This window comes from Homalodisca vitripennis, chromosome 4 (assembly GCF_021130785.1).
Source record: "Homalodisca vitripennis isolate AUS2020 chromosome 4, UT_GWSS_2.1, whole genome shotgun sequence".
Classification (NCBI taxonomy): Eukaryota; Metazoa; Arthropoda; class Insecta; order Hemiptera; family Cicadellidae; genus Homalodisca; species Homalodisca vitripennis.
In genome coordinates, this window is record NC_060210.1 from 40,138,556 (window position 1) to 40,156,133 (window position 17,578).

The 17,578-nt window shown below is 32.6% G+C and overlaps 1 protein-coding gene across 1 annotated transcript in view; it reads left to right on the forward strand.

Annotated features, from left to right (window-relative positions):
• Positions 1-17,578, forward strand: part of LOC124359178 (ATP-dependent RNA helicase SUV3 homolog, mitochondrial) — a 41,978-nt gene that overhangs the window by 10,062 nt on the left and 14,338 nt on the right. Inside the window, exons 3-9 of the mRNA XM_046811711.1 lie at positions 1,896-2,064; positions 4,539-4,650; positions 5,855-6,024; positions 8,603-8,719; positions 10,773-10,930; positions 14,819-14,960; positions 16,285-16,443. Of these exons, the coding sequence (XP_046667667.1) occupies positions 1,896-2,064; positions 4,539-4,650; positions 5,855-6,024; positions 8,603-8,719; positions 10,773-10,930; positions 14,819-14,960; positions 16,285-16,443 (1,027 nt within the window). The remainder of the gene's footprint in view (positions 1-1,895; positions 2,065-4,538; positions 4,651-5,854; positions 6,025-8,602; positions 8,720-10,772; positions 10,931-14,818; positions 14,961-16,284; positions 16,444-17,578) is intronic.

Here is a 17,578-nt window from a genome sequence, read left to right on the forward strand (position 1 = left end):
AATAATTTAATATGTAGAGAGAAGTTACAGTGAGTATACTTAACCTAACAAATAAAATCTTACAATGGTCTCTAGGCTTGGACCCACATATCAGTCGAACAGCCTTTCTCTGAAGTAGCAATATCCTATCAACAGAGTGATGGTTACCCCACAGCATTATGCCATAAGATATATAGCTAAACTAGCGGGCCCGGCGCGCTTTGCTGTGCATTTCAATAATTTTTTGCAAAAGTTGCCCGCGGCTTCGCACGCAATTTCCCGTTGAAAACAGTACACTATATTCACTTATTCTTTTTCTATCACATTCTAAACATTGCTGAGATAATTGATAGTCGTTCCATCGTGAGCCTCTTGGGCGTATTATGAAGGTATGTACCATATTCCTGCCTCTATCTAGCTGTTACCCACGGCTTCGCACGCAAATCTTAAGAACCGAAGTCCTTATATTACTTAGTAAATTTTTTTTTTACTATAATAAATTTTAGATTAAATTAGTTATATCTCCGATGCCACGATTGAGCTTGCTTTGTTGTCTCGATCGAGAGAATATGTACACACGGAGTTTTGAGAACCATACTTCTGTCAAAAAAAAACAACTAAGGTTGATTTCATAACATTCTTTATATTTGTAGCCAACGTAAGATAGTAATTATGATATCTGCATTACTCTTCTGATCAAGCATGAGCATGGTTTATATTAAATAAATATTGCAGTTAAAGGTGAATTTTTACGTCAAATTTGAATTGTATTATCTGGATAGTAAAGTCTATGTTTAACAGTGATTGCAAAAACAGTTTAAACAAAATTTGTCGTTTCTCTTAAGCTTACTCTATGCTTTAAAACTATAAGTGTAATATATGTTTACAAAGAACAGCTGATTAAAAATTTGAAAAGACGTTAACATATGTTTGCTGCAATGCATTTCTTATGGGTATTTCTGTAACCAGTGGGGCGGAATCCTGAATCGGGAAAGGGATGGGCATAGCTTATAAACCTTCTCCGTGGAAAAATACATATACGTACAAATTTTCATCATGATCGGTCCAATAGTTCACGATTCCATAAAGGACAAACATACAAACATTCATTTTTATATATATAGATATGTGACCATAGTATACAGAGATAAGGGCATTTTGAGATACATACATGCTAAGTACTCTTAACATGAAGATTTCTTTTGACACACCCTAAACGTCTCAATGTGACTTCCACAGCCCAAGTGAGGTTCAAGCGTAACCTCAGAATTTTACTGGTTCATAATCTACATATTTTCTTGTATTGGAAGTAAACAAGCTTTCAATGGTCTTCTTATCATTCAGACTAAGCCTATTAGCATTACACCAATCCTGTATAGTGTTAGAACAGTCTTCAAGTTTCAGTTCTAAGATGTGATTACTTTTACCAGTGACGGGTAGGGCCAAGACATCAGCAAACAAGTATGGACGACTCACTCTATCCATCACTACAGTGGGGAGATCATTTATTTATATAAATGATGAAAATAATTGGTCCCAGTACAGAACCCTTTGGAACACTGTGCTCAAATAAATTAAAACTCGTTGTAATGTTCTTTAAAAATTGCGTGAGTAGATAATAAAACATAATAGCTAGTTTAACTCACAGTCTCTGTGATAACTTAAGGTGAGCAATTTATGATTTCTAATAATACTTTAACTCACTTTTCACTGCACTCGCTAATTTTTCATATTGTGTAGGCTGCCATGTTTTCAGTATATGCCATTTGTATTAAACGTCGACCTATCCCCGCTTAGCACACTGTTAGCATTACCGGGCGGCTAGCTGGTATGGGTAAGTGGTAAATGGGTATGGTGGTAAGTTATTTTTACTTTTAGGGTAAAAATAAATAATTAAGGTGATATTTTGCACTCAGGTATCCAAATGCAAGATCACTTAATCGAAGAATAATCTTTCACGCTGGACCAACGAACAGTGGGAAAACATACCATGCTTTAGAAAGATACTTTTCTGCCAAGTCAGGGGTTTATTGTGGCCCTTTAAAACTTTTAGCATCAGAAGTTTTCAAAAAAGCCAATGACAGGGTAAGTACACCATATATATGTATATATATATATATATATATATATATATATATATATATATATATATATAATTACTATTTACTTATTGTTTTGTATGATATATTGTATCTACTAAAAAACATAACTTAGTATTTAAAAATGTGTTTGGATTTTAAAATTTTCTTTTAATAGTGAAAAGTATTTTTATGAACTACTGTACGAATTAATAGTTTTTGATTATATCTAGTTCAGTCGTCACTCCCAAAAAGCTCACAGAATGCACTCTTTAAGCCTTCAACACAAGATTTTTCAAGAGCCTACTGCCAGATGCGAGAGTTAGTCAGTCTCGCATCTTGGCATAGTAAGTCAGCTACCTGGTCATTGTAATTTGCCATCTTTAGAGTTTATTTTTAAAATGTTGTAATACAACAGTCTGCAATTGTAGGACACTTATTGCATAAATTTGTGTTGTTTCAAATTGGTTTACAAATATAAAATTAAAACATTGAGTAATTAACAATTTTCATAATTGTTGACACCTATTGCATACTATTGGTTACTACTATTGAACGTTTTAACTTATCGCATATTAGAAAATCTATACTCCTACTCATATCTAGACTCATCTGTATTGACTAAAACAGTGATATAAAATGTGGAATGAAAAACCATGTAAACCTAGCCATTGTGAACAACAGAGAACATTACATTCTATAACGTTGAATGATCAGCTTATATAAATTCTCTTGTTTGGTCAAAAAACCAGCTGAATAATTCAAGTTTTAGTAATGACAAAAAAATAGAATGAATTATTCTCTTACTAGTGAGACAGATAACTGCTTGAAGAGTTTCAGTTACCCCTGATAGATTGCCTAGGAATACTCACTACAATTAAAACGCAAAACTCCTGTAGCGGAGTGAGTTTGATGACTGAGACTATTATGTGAAATCACGCTGATAGGTTAATTATGTGATTCATAATTTGACTCATTGTTTCATGGGACCGAATTATTCTGTCTGATTATTTTAAATTCCGTTAGGAATGGATTATTCTTCTCGGAGATTTTGGTGGGACATTTTATAATGTGATAGTCCATGTAAAGAATCCCAATTGGTTGGTACCCTATCGGTAAATGAAAGTGTTAATATGTAGTTTAGTACAGTAGTTTTAGGAGTGATTTCCAGGATTTGGTCAACCAGTATGGAATTCTTATTGGTTTTGTTTGTCTAGGTGAATGTAAGAAATTCAGCAATTAATATTCTTATAAATAAATATTAATTTTCATATGTGTTGTTAAGTGCAAAACCTAAGAGCAAATTCAGCTATTTTTTGTTCAAATATTCTTGAAGTCCGAAAAAAGGATCTTATAAAAAGAAAAATTGGTAGTCTTGGAAGTTCAACACTTTTTTCTTATTTAAATTTTCTCTAATCATTTTTGAAGATAGTTTTCTAGATGGTAATTTTTAAGTTTTAGTTCAAACATGCTACATGTAAATTAAGGAAATTATAAGTACTCTGTACAGTGCTTTGATAATATTGTCATGCAGATGGCTAAGACAAAGTTACTATTCAATTTTTAATACAGATTTTGGTAGTGACTAATTAAAACCATTTAATGAATTGGAAATATTATTTTAACACTGTTGTAACCCCCACCTTAATGAACAAAGTTGTGAATGATTGCACATAATGTGCTGGTTTGCTTCTTTGACGTTGGTATACAGCACTTATACATTGGTTTAAAGAAAAATATAGTGGAATGGACACTAATATGACTCAATAAGTGATTCTTTCTCAAACTACAGTATGAATAACAACAAGACTTCTATAACACAAAGCCTGTTATAAACAATTTGTTTTGAGTGTTACATGAACTTTTTAGGATCTTCGCTTTTCACCTTGTACTGGAAGAAGATTACAATTGCTGGAAGTAAACGTTTTGGACCGAAGTAGTCTTCTAAAATTTACATATATGTATATTTACTTCATTGGGGTAACAAAGCGAACTCAATTATTAAAAATATATTAAAAATACATTAGACTGTAAATAGATTACAATGTTCAAACATATGGAACAGATAGATTAAAGTAGTAATATTGTGTATCTTTTACTAAATGCCCATATAAGTTTTTTTTATATATATAAAAAAAGACAAACTTAAATATTATAAATAAAAAAATATTTAAGTTGCAACAGATAAAATGTCTGTGACCTGAGCAGCATTCAATTTATAATATAATATTTTCTTTCTTAAAGAAAAATGTACATTTAGTAATAAAGAATGAATTTATTTGTACTATTAATGAATTTTGTTTTACATATTTCTTAAACATAGTTTAGAAATTTGTTCATTGTCAGGTGGTTAAGTTGACATTTTACAGCTTGTCCGCCACTTTTAATCAGGTGTATGGCCTCCATGCAAACTATTATATATATATATATATATATATATATATATATAATTTATTAGGTGTATTTATTTTTTGTTCATAGGGTGTACCCTGTGATTTAATAACAGGAGAAGAGCGTAAATTTGTGAATGGTGAGGATAATCCAGCTAGGCATGTCTCGTGTACTGTGGAGATGACTTCTGTCAACATGCCATGTAAGCTTTTGGAATTCTTGAGTTTTAATAGTTAAAAAATGATTGTTCTTTAAAATAATATTTACTAGATTTAATCTTACTCAGTTCTTCCCTTGAAGAAAGAATGTAAACCATATAAAAAAAAACAAAGTACTCAAGATTCTTAATGCACCCATATTGACATCTAGTACTTTTCCTTTTTATTAGAAGGATTAGCTGGTGTCTTTAATAATCATAAGAAAAATAATATTAGTAATAATAAGTTGAAGAAAAATAGTTTATTTCCACAGGTAGTAAATAATATATTTCAAAACTTTGGAGATTCTGCTACTTTTATAATACTGACAATGGCAACACAAAAAAATATAAAAACTTAATAATAACAAATAAAGATTACATGTTTATTGGAGCAAATTAGTGCAGTATGATGCTCAATTAAAGCTCCTATACAATTTGATAAGGTATTTGATCACTACACATTGATTATCGACATTTAACTAATTATCAAAACTTATTATTAAATGATACTAACACTATGTTTATTCTTTGGGTTTTCATATGCTTGTGTAGTATAAAAATACAATAAGTGCCAACTAAATAAAAATAAAAAAATTATGAAACTTCTGAATTTTAATAGTCTTATTCTACTTTTTCTTATGGCCCACTGGGCTCTGTGTAAGCATATTATGAAAAGTATAAGTAATGATTATGAGATGCAATCAAGTTTGGGAAAAGAGAATTGTACAATATGTAAGTAAAACATGTAAATTCCACTTGAATGTTGAAAATTACTGATGGTGGTACTAATAAAAAGTTCTTAATTAATGTAATTTTCCTGCACAACAAACCAGGCACATAAGTTTATTGTTAGGTAATTTATTGTTTTAATTATATTAGTTATAAATAGGCTATGAACTTTTCACCTCCCTTTTATAATCAGTGGGAACTAGCTGTGTTGCTGTTTGTAAATTGTCTAATCTGTCCGAAACATGGTTGCCAAAATATAAGATCAGTTTCTTTATCACTTAAAATACAATAATTAAAAGTCACTTTTCTGTGTTTTATAAAGAGAAATCACTTTAACTTTGAAGTTTATGCCATATTCTAGGTGGTTCTTAGATTGATATTATGAACCCTCATGAATACATAAACACTGTATCTGAATAACCATTACACATCAATGTTTATAAACGGTAAGACATGACACTACTGGCAATAATTGCAGATGAGGTGGCTGTGATAGATGAGATTCAGATGATGAGGGACCCGGGGAGAGGTTGGGCATGGACCAGAGCTCTGCTGGGAGTGGCAGCTGAGGAGATCCATGTCTGTGGAGAGGAGGGAGCAGTGGACCTGGTGAAATATATAGCAGCCACTACTGGTGAGGATGTTGAGGTAACTCTACACTCACAGTGGTTTGGAGTACAGTAGAGGCTTACATGAGGCTTTTACTTACTTTCTTCACATCACTATTGTAACCATTACTCAGTTGATGTTATATTCTCAGCCTAGTGTAAGAGTTGAAGAGTATTAATGTTCTGGAACATGTTTATTTTAGGTGTTCCTAATAGTGAGGGTGCAGGAATGGAACACTACTCTAAATAGTAAACAAATTTGTGCTTGTGTGAGAATTATGTAATCAGATATCATCTCAACAAATAAATTTATGAAAATAAATATTTTGAAACCATACATGATGACTGCTTTCAACTTGATAGACGAATATGAATCTAAGGAGTATTTTCAGGGAGTTCCTAATGAAAATAGTTGATTCAGTTTTTATTTTTAAATCATTGAAGGTTAGAATCAGCTAACAGTTTTTACATCAGAAACTGTATATTGCTGTTATGAATTATGAACAGCTGACTACTGCATCTTTCTAAACAGTACAAATCTTATAGTTGGAAACAAAATCTTCACATTGCACCTGTTGTTTTTTCTTTTAATTTATTCTAAACTAGCTGTTACCCACGGCTTCACAAGCAATTTTAAATATTGAATTCTTTATAATACTTATTAACCCTTTTAATGCCAGGGTCTCCCGTAATGGGAGACCTTATATACTTCCGAAAAGTGCCGAGTCTCCCGTACCGGGAGACCCCTTACTAGCGCAAGAAGTGCCGGGTCTCCCGTAACGGGAGACTTCGTATTTAATTTATTATACAATAGTGTCATATATTTACTGGTTTACACTATATCCCAAAGATTCATGGATATCCAAAGCGTACAAAAAAAAAAATTTCCTTTGTACTGCGGGCAGATGACTTGCTTGTTTTTGTGGTACTTTGGGATTATACCGACCACATCCAGACATGAATCGTTATTTGACATTTTGCTTCTACTGATTACTAGATTAGCGTAGAACAATATTTTGTCAATATAAAACAGGAATTGTCTTATCGCAAACCCCTCCCCATCCTCAGACAGAGGTCAAAGTCGAGCGGTCTAGTAGATAACGTGATTGCAGAGTCTCGCCGCCCGTTCAGCTGGTGCGTCGCTTTGTTGTACTTTCTTGTTTTACCCCTACATTTCTCCAAACACAAAAATTCAACAAAAACAAACATTACCAAACAAAAACTAAACTCTTTATTGAAAAAAAACACTCAAAACTTGTTTTTATTCTTGATCACACTCCGCCATTCAAAATGCGAGTGCCTCTGAAGGTGCTGCTGAAGCCCGCGCTGATGTCAACGAAAGAAAAACATCCCTCGAGATAGTACCTATCAGTAAAATATCAAATTAGAGGGGCTGATCAGAAATATAAATTGAATTGTAATTGAAAGGCAATTATATACCGTGCAAAAATCTTAAATAATCATGTGTACAGTTCTTTGTGTACTCTTTTATGATAGGTAATTTAGAACAGTCTTTTACCAACAAATTAAATAAAAAATCATGAAAATATGTTGATAAACAAATTTTTTACAGTGTATTTACCAAAGTCTCACCTTTTTGCTGAAAAATTCCCGGCACTTCTTGCATATACCCCATAATTTCAGCTGGCACTTTTACAATGTGAAAAATTTTTGGAGCGGTGGCACTCTAAGGGTTTTCTTTTAATTTATTCTAAACTAGCTGTTACCCACGGATTCACAAGCATTTTTAAATATTGAATTCTTTATAATACTTATTAAAAGCACATATTCTCGGAAAGTTTTTTAAACATAAGTAGGTGTACATCAGGTACATATTATTCAATGTTAATGGTTATAACATTAGGAGAATTTCTAGTAGAACTCAATCAATCAATTATATTTCCAATACCACAGTTGAGTCTGCCTTATTGCCTAAATTCAGTAAAATACAAATACACAGGTCTCGGAAACCTACTTCAGTCGAAAATTCATGCATTTACTAGCTCTTGTCATATACCCTTGTCTTGGGTAAAGTGGTTGAGCTATTCTAGAGATCAGCGCTTAGCAACACCTTCTGTGATTAATTTTTATTTATAGAATGCAGAAATATACAACTTTATTTTATGTTGTTAAACTTACAAAAATATAATTTTAAAATTGAACTACAAAGGAATTATAAAAAAAAACTTTTTTATAGAATTATTTTATTTATGGTATTACGGAATATCCCTTTTATTTTTAAGTGGATTAGAAATTTACACCCTTGAACATCAATACTGTTCAGTAGCAAATACATCTACTCTTAAAATGTTAATTATGCAAAGAATTTCCAAAAAGTAAGTTCCCTAAACTACAAAATATCAAAACAGTAAAAAATTAAATTTTATTTATTTTAACCTATATTGTAGTTATGTATTAGGTCATTTTTCCACCTGTGTAAGAGATCAAATTACATACCTCGAAACCTAGTTTTACTGAATGATCACTGAATAATGGTAAATGACCAGAAAAATCCTGTTTCTTTCACAAACAATCCATATTCAAACAAAACTATTAACACTAACATATAACTCTAGTGGTAATAGGTTAGTGTCAGTAATACATTATATATTGTGTAGGTGTGCAAGTACAAGAGGCTGACAGAACTGACTCTTGAATCGTCCAGCCTCGGTAGCTTGAACAATGTGCGGCCAGGTGATTGCATTGTCTGTTTTAGCAAGAACGATATTTACACAGTAAGTTTTTATTTTTAAAATGTTTACACCAAATTATGGTTGCTTTTGTACTTTTATTCCTTTTAAAATCATTATAGACAATGTAATTAGAATGAATGAAAATAAATGTAATGAACCACAGAAATTAAGTTAAAAATAATACAGAAGTATAGACATAATTTTTATAAAAACAGAATAATTAGCATGTTTAGTGACTCTCAATTCATAGGTTTTATATATATATATGTTTAACCCTTTTCAATCGATTTGTATATTGAATACTAGAGCAATCTGAGTTATATTACCTTAGAAATAAGTGAACACTATGCAATTGCTTATATTGTATTCTTTTATAGTTGTAGATGTTATAGTTGCAAGAAGATATGCTATTACAGTTGTATTCACAGATACCACTAAAAATTTTTTTAAATAAAACACAAAATATGTATTGAAATTTCCTTTCCCATACGGTTTTTTAAATTCTATGTGTAAACTAAGTTTTTTGTTTCTTAAAAATAAGAGGTCTCTCACCTCTTTACTGATCTATCACGAAATATAGCATAGACCTCCATCAACACAAGATTAAAGGCAGAGACAACTTTCAGATTGTACAACATAAAATGCATACCCGAAGTTGGTATGAAACTGATAAACAAGCTGTGTGAGGGAATTAAACTTGTCAATGATTCTAAACAATATTGAAAAATCTCTATTAAAATACTTTCTGGTGTCAAATGCATTTTACTCTGAAAAGAGCTCATGTTGAGTCACTGAGATGAAAATTATTGAAAACTATTGACAATTTAAAAAAATCTCTGTTTTGTTCTACAATTGCATAGCTATATCAATGCAAAATGAATTTAGTAATGAATGTACCTGACTCATGCATGCAATCTTGTAATTGTTGATGTAATAAAGATTATTATTGTTATTATTATTAATTTGTATTATAAAATAAGGCTTAGCTGACTCCATATTCATAAACCTAAAGAAACATTACATAAGCAAACATGGTATATTTAAATTACAATACTGTACAATTTACAAGTAGTATGTGTGAAATTAGGAATGTCCTGTAAATTACATGGCTGTTGTGATTACATTCCCCCGCCGCCAGAAGTTTCCAAGAGAGGATTTCTTGGACCTTGTTAATCAGTTACCTCTCACCCTTTCGTACTTGTAAGTGATTTCAATGTCCAACATTGTTTTTGGGGCTCTGCCACATGCTCCCCGAGGGGTAACATATATTCCAATGTCCTTGATGATCTGTACCTTGTTTTATTGAACGTTGACTCACCAACATATCTTTGCTCGAGAACCCATATCTTTGTGTCAGTATTGGACCTAACAGTGTATACACCACACATTGCTTACCGCTTGAAATGGTCATTTTCTCTTGACCTTTACGGTAGTGACCATGCACCAGTTGTAACTAAAATTTTCGATACTCAAAATAATGTGCCCTGAAGACTTAGATGGGTGCTTAATAAGGCCGATTGGGGCAAATGTAAACAAGCTATACAGTTGTTCCCAAAACAACTGGAATCATCAAAAGACTAAACACCTTGGTGGACGGATGAATTTAAGATATAGCTTTGGGAGCGCAGGAAAGCATGGGGGATATTCAATAGGTCTCCGACTGTGGAAAACCTCGCACGATTTCGTCTTGCTAGAGCATAAGCTCGTCTCATGTTTGGAAGATATGCCCTTATCGAATGGAGGTGGCAGTGATCTACGGTGGGCTGCTGCCGGGGACTAATCTGGCCCAGGGTCAAAAGTTCAGTGTGTATCTTGAGATTGTGTGCATCTGTGACAGGTGAGCAGAGGTATTGAGGCCAGTGGAATGGAGGTGGCAGTGATCTACGGAGGGCTGCCGCCGGGGACTAAGCTGGCCCAGGGTCAGAAGTTCAGTGTGTATCTTGAGATTGTTGTGCATCTGTGACAGGTGAGCAGAGATATTGAGGCCCGCGGAATGGAGGTGGCAGTGATTTACGGAGGGCTGCCGCCGGGTACTAAGCTGGCCCAGGGTCAGAAGTTCAGTGTGTATCTTGAGATTGTTGTGCATCTGTGACAGGTGAGCAGAGGTATTGAGGCCCGCGGAATGGAGGTGGCAGTGATCTACGGAGGGCTGCCGCCGGGTACTAAGCTGGCCCAGGCTCAGAAGTTCAATGACCCAGATAATCCATGTAAGGTCCTTGTGGCTACTGATGCCATCGGCATGGGGCTGAACCTGTAAGTCAAGTCAGTTCAACTGTTAGTAATGATTTTGCTACTTGTATTGTAGATGTTTGAATTATCATGTAATTGTTTATTCTTAAACATTACAAATATAATTAAATTGTTTATAATATGAGGAGAAGTTGGCTGATGGTTGTGAAATGTACCAAACTTAGTTTATATTAAAAAATTGTTAAAATTCTGTAAATTTGTAAATGAAACCTAGATTGTAAAACACAACATAACCCATCTAACACTGGATGATCGTAGTAACAATAAGATAATGGCAAGAAGGTGCACCATTTATGACCTTAAATACAACTAATGTGTATATGACCATCTCTTTAGTAGATTAGCTTTCATTGCTGTGGAAAAAAGTCCATTTGGTATTACACCCACAACAACTGTGAGTGTTCTCACAACCATCAAAATCAATAAATTTTAACTGGCCACAATATAAAAAAGAAATATTGTACACAGTCATACCTACTAAAAACACTTAATAGTCTAAATGTTAGTATAAGATTAAGAAGAGTTTTAGTCTGTTCAGTGCTGCTATCAGGTAGACAACAGTAAAACTACGTAGTCAAGTTTTCATTGTAAGACTGCCCCATCACAGCGTAATTTGTGGTACTAATTTTCCAGTGTTGACACTCGTCATAGCATGCTAATGGGTTAAGTGAGATTTTCACTGTAGTTTGTAAGACCTGCCATTTTAAAATTATCAAGCACTAAATCATGTGGTCACTCTAATGTTGATCTCTGAGTGTACAGTACACCAACTCAAGGACAACCTAATCTCTAGAACCCCAAGACCTAAATGATCTATTGCTTGAAAATGGTCATTCAAATGTGTTATATTATCTTTATTTAAACAACAATATCAGTGTAATCTATTTTTTAAACTTTGTATTTGCAATTTGCTGGAATAAATTCAATTCTATCTCTAATCTTAAAGGCTCTGGTCTCAGGGACCACTTGGTTCTAGAATTCTTGAGCCTGTAGGTTAGATTAATTCTATCTGAATTCACTCTTTGTGAGAGCTACTAGTCTCTTAACATATTGACTGTGGCAAACATATTAGGACACACGTTCACATTGAGAGTATAGACCAGCAGTGAAGGTGTTAAAGATCTTTCCCTCAGGAAAACTGACACGGAATGTATCCGTCTGGTTAGATCATAATTCTAGTAACCTTAACCTTTAAGCATAATTTGTGACAACCTCCAGCATATAGAAGCACTACATCAGCTTGAGGGCTCTCAGTCCTTAGATTTTCTGGTGTCTGAAAGTTCATTGGTAACCATCCTCCACTGATAGCTCCCAGTCTCCAGAAACTCCCTGCAAATTAGAACTTGATCCTTGGATAATGTTGGCATTTGGAAGGTCCAAAATCTGGATGGATGCATCCAGTCCTCAGAACTCTATTTTGTATTGGATTTCCTATTCTCTGAGAATCACAGATGTTGACGTTACTGACCTCATTGAGTTTCCATGATTACATGCTTCATAAAGTATTGTAGCATCGTCCTCAAAATACTCATGACATTTGGAAGTTACTGGATTCTTGATGCTGCTTCCAGCTTTTACAATGTATCAAGAGCTTATGGGAGCTTCCATTCTTTAGGAGCATAACTGTAGAAGCTTGTAGCCTGTTGAAGATTTTGGCATAAAGATATTCCAAACCTCTAAAGATTCCCAACTTTAGGGGGATAATATAAGGGCAGCTTCTGGTCCCTATAAGCCTTTTGAGGGCTCTCGGACTCTTGAGAGCTCCTATAAGTTGTTGGTATATGGAATCTCCCAGTTTCTAGAAGTTTTAGTTCTCTAGGCGTTTCCAGGCTATAGATGCTTTTGACGTATGGAATTACCCAACATCTGGGCATCTCTGACATTTTGAAGTTCCTGGCCTCTAGAGATCCCAGCCAAATCCTTGGGTTTCAGCCTCTGACATTTTTTTATCTATGAGAGTTTCTCATTTTTGTTACTTTTCAGCCACTTGAAGGTCTTGAGTTGTAATTTCAGAAAGATGGGAACGTCTGTTCCCTGGAAAATATTAACAATTCACAATTTTATATAAGCACGAAATGCTTTAACCCTTTCCAGGCCAGGTGGCAATATATTGCCGCCATAGATCGTGTCTGAATAGTGCCAGGGAGCAATATATTGTCTCCTTGATATTCGTTGTTTTCTTAAATAATTACGACGTCAAATTATTAAAGTTTTATTTTTTTTATTCCCTCGTATATTTGTAGATAATTAATATGAATATCATTTTTATTTTGAGGTCTATGCATTTTTATTTCATAATTGTCACGTGACATTATCGGCTGACTCGATCTTTCGTTGTTAATTCTTTATGCTTTAGTGTAATCGTATTCTTGTATGCTGGATTCTTCTTCATTATTTTATTTTGTGGTTGTAAATATTAGTAGTTTTAGTTGTTACGTGCTTAGCTTGATGTATTTCAGATTTGATGAAGGCCCCTCGTTGCTGCCCCAATTTGATATATGTCACCCCCACATTGCGATAATTTGCTGAAAGTCAGTTCTTTAGAGTTATTGACTCACCATATAGTTGTACGCCCCTTGTCACTAGTGGCACGTTATTGTACCATGTTCCTCATCATGGTATCGGTCGCCATCTTGCCCAATGCTAGCTGTATTCCCTCGGTATTACTCAAAAATTATTAGATTTGAACGTCTCTGGTGTTATCACCAGAGACAAGTCTGTGTGTATGTCAGGGTTCCAAAATATGTTAAGTAATGATTACAAAATTTAACATCACTCCACACTTTTTATAAAAGGGATATTTAAAGAAAGTCAAAGCAAGTGACCACGAGATTAATTTATTAAATGTCACACTCTCAACACATATTATAACTTCACTCACCTTGCAGTGCTTTGATAATTTTAAAAGTCTAAACAATATCCCATCCTTGATTAAATTTCAATATACTATACAACAGATCATTACTATCCCAGGAGAACTAACACAACCTCCTTGCTTCGAGTCTGGTGAAAAAAGAGCGAATCTCCGTATATAAAACGACGGATACCGACTCAAAACAATACTCTTCCCCTCTCTCGTTCAAATCAGCGTCTTCACGAATAAATTTAATTTAATTCTTTTTTTATAATTGTCGAAATTTATTACGTTTACTATAATTAATCAATTTAAGTATTTCTATTTTCTTTTTATTATTTTTTCAAAGCTTTTTATTTAAATTTTTAGCAACATGTGCTTTATGACGTCATCAATATACAAGTCATTCATACCACAATTGGCTTTTCTGCGTAATTCTATTTAATGTTTTTGTAAAACACGAATTTTGGTTATGTTTACTTCATTTTAATTAATCAAATCTTTTCCCGAATAAAATTCAATAAATTTCTTCGTTATTAAATAAATCTCAATTCCGACAACATGTGATTCACTGACGTCACAATCTGCCGATTCATTGACGTCACAGTCTGCCAATTCCCCGCGAATATTCAAATGTCGTAATTTGACCTGTTACAAGCTATTGTGTGTAGTAGTTACAATGACTGACAATTTGCGATCTCATGGGAGTGAAATTGTAAATAGCACATTTGTAAATAGAAAAAGAGTAAATAAATTTCAAATAACATTGTGTAAATATTTCTTTGTAAATAGTGTAAATGTTGACATAATAAGACTAATAATACAATATGTTTTTGCATTTGATTTGATTTGAACAAAATATTCAATAGATAATAATGATAAATTTCTGTTAAATTTGTAGGATTAAGGTGAATTTCTTTTCAATTTTTCAATGTTGCAGTAAATATAATATAGGGATAAGATTTATTTAAATATCTTGTAAAGGTATGAGATGATCTGCTTATAATGATTTTTTTAAAGCTTTGTGTGTGTCTTAGGAGTATCCGTCGTGTCATATTTTATTCCTTAATTAAGCCAATTGTGAATGAAAAGGGAGATAAGGAAATGGACGTCATTTCAGTGTCTCAAGCTCTTCAGATAGCAGGCAGAGCTGGGCGATATGGTACTCAATTTGACAAGGTAATTTTGCATAAAAAGTGTGACCACAGTGAAGAATATACATTACTCTAAGATAGGAGTTGAATTTATTTTACTTTGTTGATTAAAATTGAATATGAGTGACTTTGATTCTGGAATTACATTTTGATAACATTCATTTTACAATAAATAAATACTAATTTTGAACTTTTACTTTGTTTGAATTTCCAGAAAGCACAAAGTGAAATCTATTATTATTATTATTTATAAGGGCATAAAACACAGAGGTTATCAATGCCCATATAGTTAACGTTAACGGACACCCACATTGTTTAATATGATGTCGTGTTGGCAATGTTTTTCATGAAGTTATCAAATTACACCAATAACAAAACAATAACATTTATCAGAAGATTAAAACTAAGTAATGGGTGTTACTGTCAAGGCCTAGGTTGTCTGAGTGTGACAGGTCAACAATGTCTCTAATGTCAAAAATCAGCAAAATTGTTGGGACATTATTGAAATTAGAGACTAACAAAGTTATAACAAGGTATAAATTAACATAATAAACCATACCTATGGTATATTACTAACATTGTAACTCTCAAACACTCACTGTACTGTACAATAGCCTAGATTGACCTAGGATTACCAATTACAACATATCACATATAAAACCATGCAATTACTAACCAAAACGCTACATATGGATTTAAAAAGCTCCTTAATAAATTTGTTTATAAGTAATTAACACTCTCATGAAATAAATACTTTTTGTTACTAAGTCTAAAGACCAAAATAGACAGAAACCTGTTTTAAAAGGGCTAGATGAAAACGATCGTTCTGGACAGTTTATGACGTCACTGTGACATCACTGAACAATAAAACGTTTACGTTACTAGGTTATTGAATAGTAAAATTATAAAGTATAGGCTACTAAACAGTGACTAAATCTCCTTTACACATGCCTCAATTGGTTACAAACATTATAATTTATAATTTTTTATAGCAGTCTATGTTTTATTTATAAGAAATGGAATGTAATAACTATGTACAAACAACTGATTGAAACAATTTATGCCTCATATATAGATAGATGTACAGTTTCCAGATTTTTCATTGCAATCACTTAATGTAAAGTCAGAATTTTGTTAGCAGATTTTCGTTGAAAGAAAATATTTCAGTGTTTGTAGGTAGTGTTTTATAAATAATTAAATTTATTTTTTTATTTAAATCTATTATATTGTATATTATTAGTTCTTGTGTCTTTTTCCTTTGGGATACCTATTGTTTTTATTAACTATACAAAACTCATTACTTTTGAAACTATGATTTCTTTTTATTTACCTTGAAATATTTTTTTTAGGGATATGTTACCACTTTCAAACATGAAGACTTGGACATTCTTAGAAAATTGCTTGGACAAACCCCAGAACCCATCACGAAGGCAGGTCTACATCCTACGGCAGATCAGATTGAATTATATGCATATCATTTGCCCAACTCCACTCTGGCTAATTTAATGGTAAGTTCTCGTACAGTAGACTCAGTTATTGAACTTAGTCATCTTAGATTCTCCATTTATTTAATCAAATTTGGTAAAAAATTTTACTACATCATTGGCACAAACTTTTTTTTCAATTTTTATCGAAAATCGAAAAACATTCCTATAAAGTTTTCAGAAAACTTTTGGCCAATAGTCTTTTCTCTCTTGTCCTCCTTGAAGCATTTTTGATTATTCATCAGGTGTTTACACAATTATCTCTTATCACCAGTCCTCTCTTAGTATTGTGGGGAATGCACAGATTTTGCTGGCAACCCAATCCTGTTAACATCAATGCTTGGTGATTATTCATAAGGTTAGTGATTATTCATAAAATATACCTGTCATAAGGTTTTTTCACAAATCTGCCTATTACTAGTCTCCTAATACTAGTATGAACACTAAGTAAAAGTAACAAGAACTCGCTTTAGAAATATTTCTTTTTGATTAAACAATATGAAATATTTTGTGCATATTGTGATTTATTGTCCTGTGTTATCTGATGTTGACAAATGACTTAGAAGATGCGCGATTTCTTACATATATAATCAGCTGGTCATTTTTTAATTTAATATATTGTTTAATACTTTAAATATTTCTGTAGAATCACATGGATTACTGAAACAGATTTATTCAAATCTGAGAGAAATTTTGGTATTTTAAAAGAGTAATACTAGACTCTGAATATTAGAAATAATAGTAATTAAAATTTTTAACTTAGCTTTTGCCACCGAAAGAAACATTTTATTTTGTTATCAGGCCTACTAGCAACAGTTTCTCCAGAAAGGAATATCTTTATCTAAAATAAATCAAACTCTAACTGTCATCTAAGTTTTACGGCTACACTGTGTCAGAGCATTGTTAAAAACAGGATTAAATTCTTATAAAATATTTTGCTCTCCTGTGGAGTACCATCTTCAGTCAACAAATGTAACATTGAGACTGATCGATTCATTTTAACACCAAAATGATTCATGCCAAAACCTGTTTTGGTTATTTGCCGAACGTAAGTCTAAAAATTAAGACAAAATAATATAATTTATTAGTAATATATTTATTTGCAAATATTTCTCATTTTATCTTATGTTTTTGCCTCTGGTGCAATTTCTCAACTTGT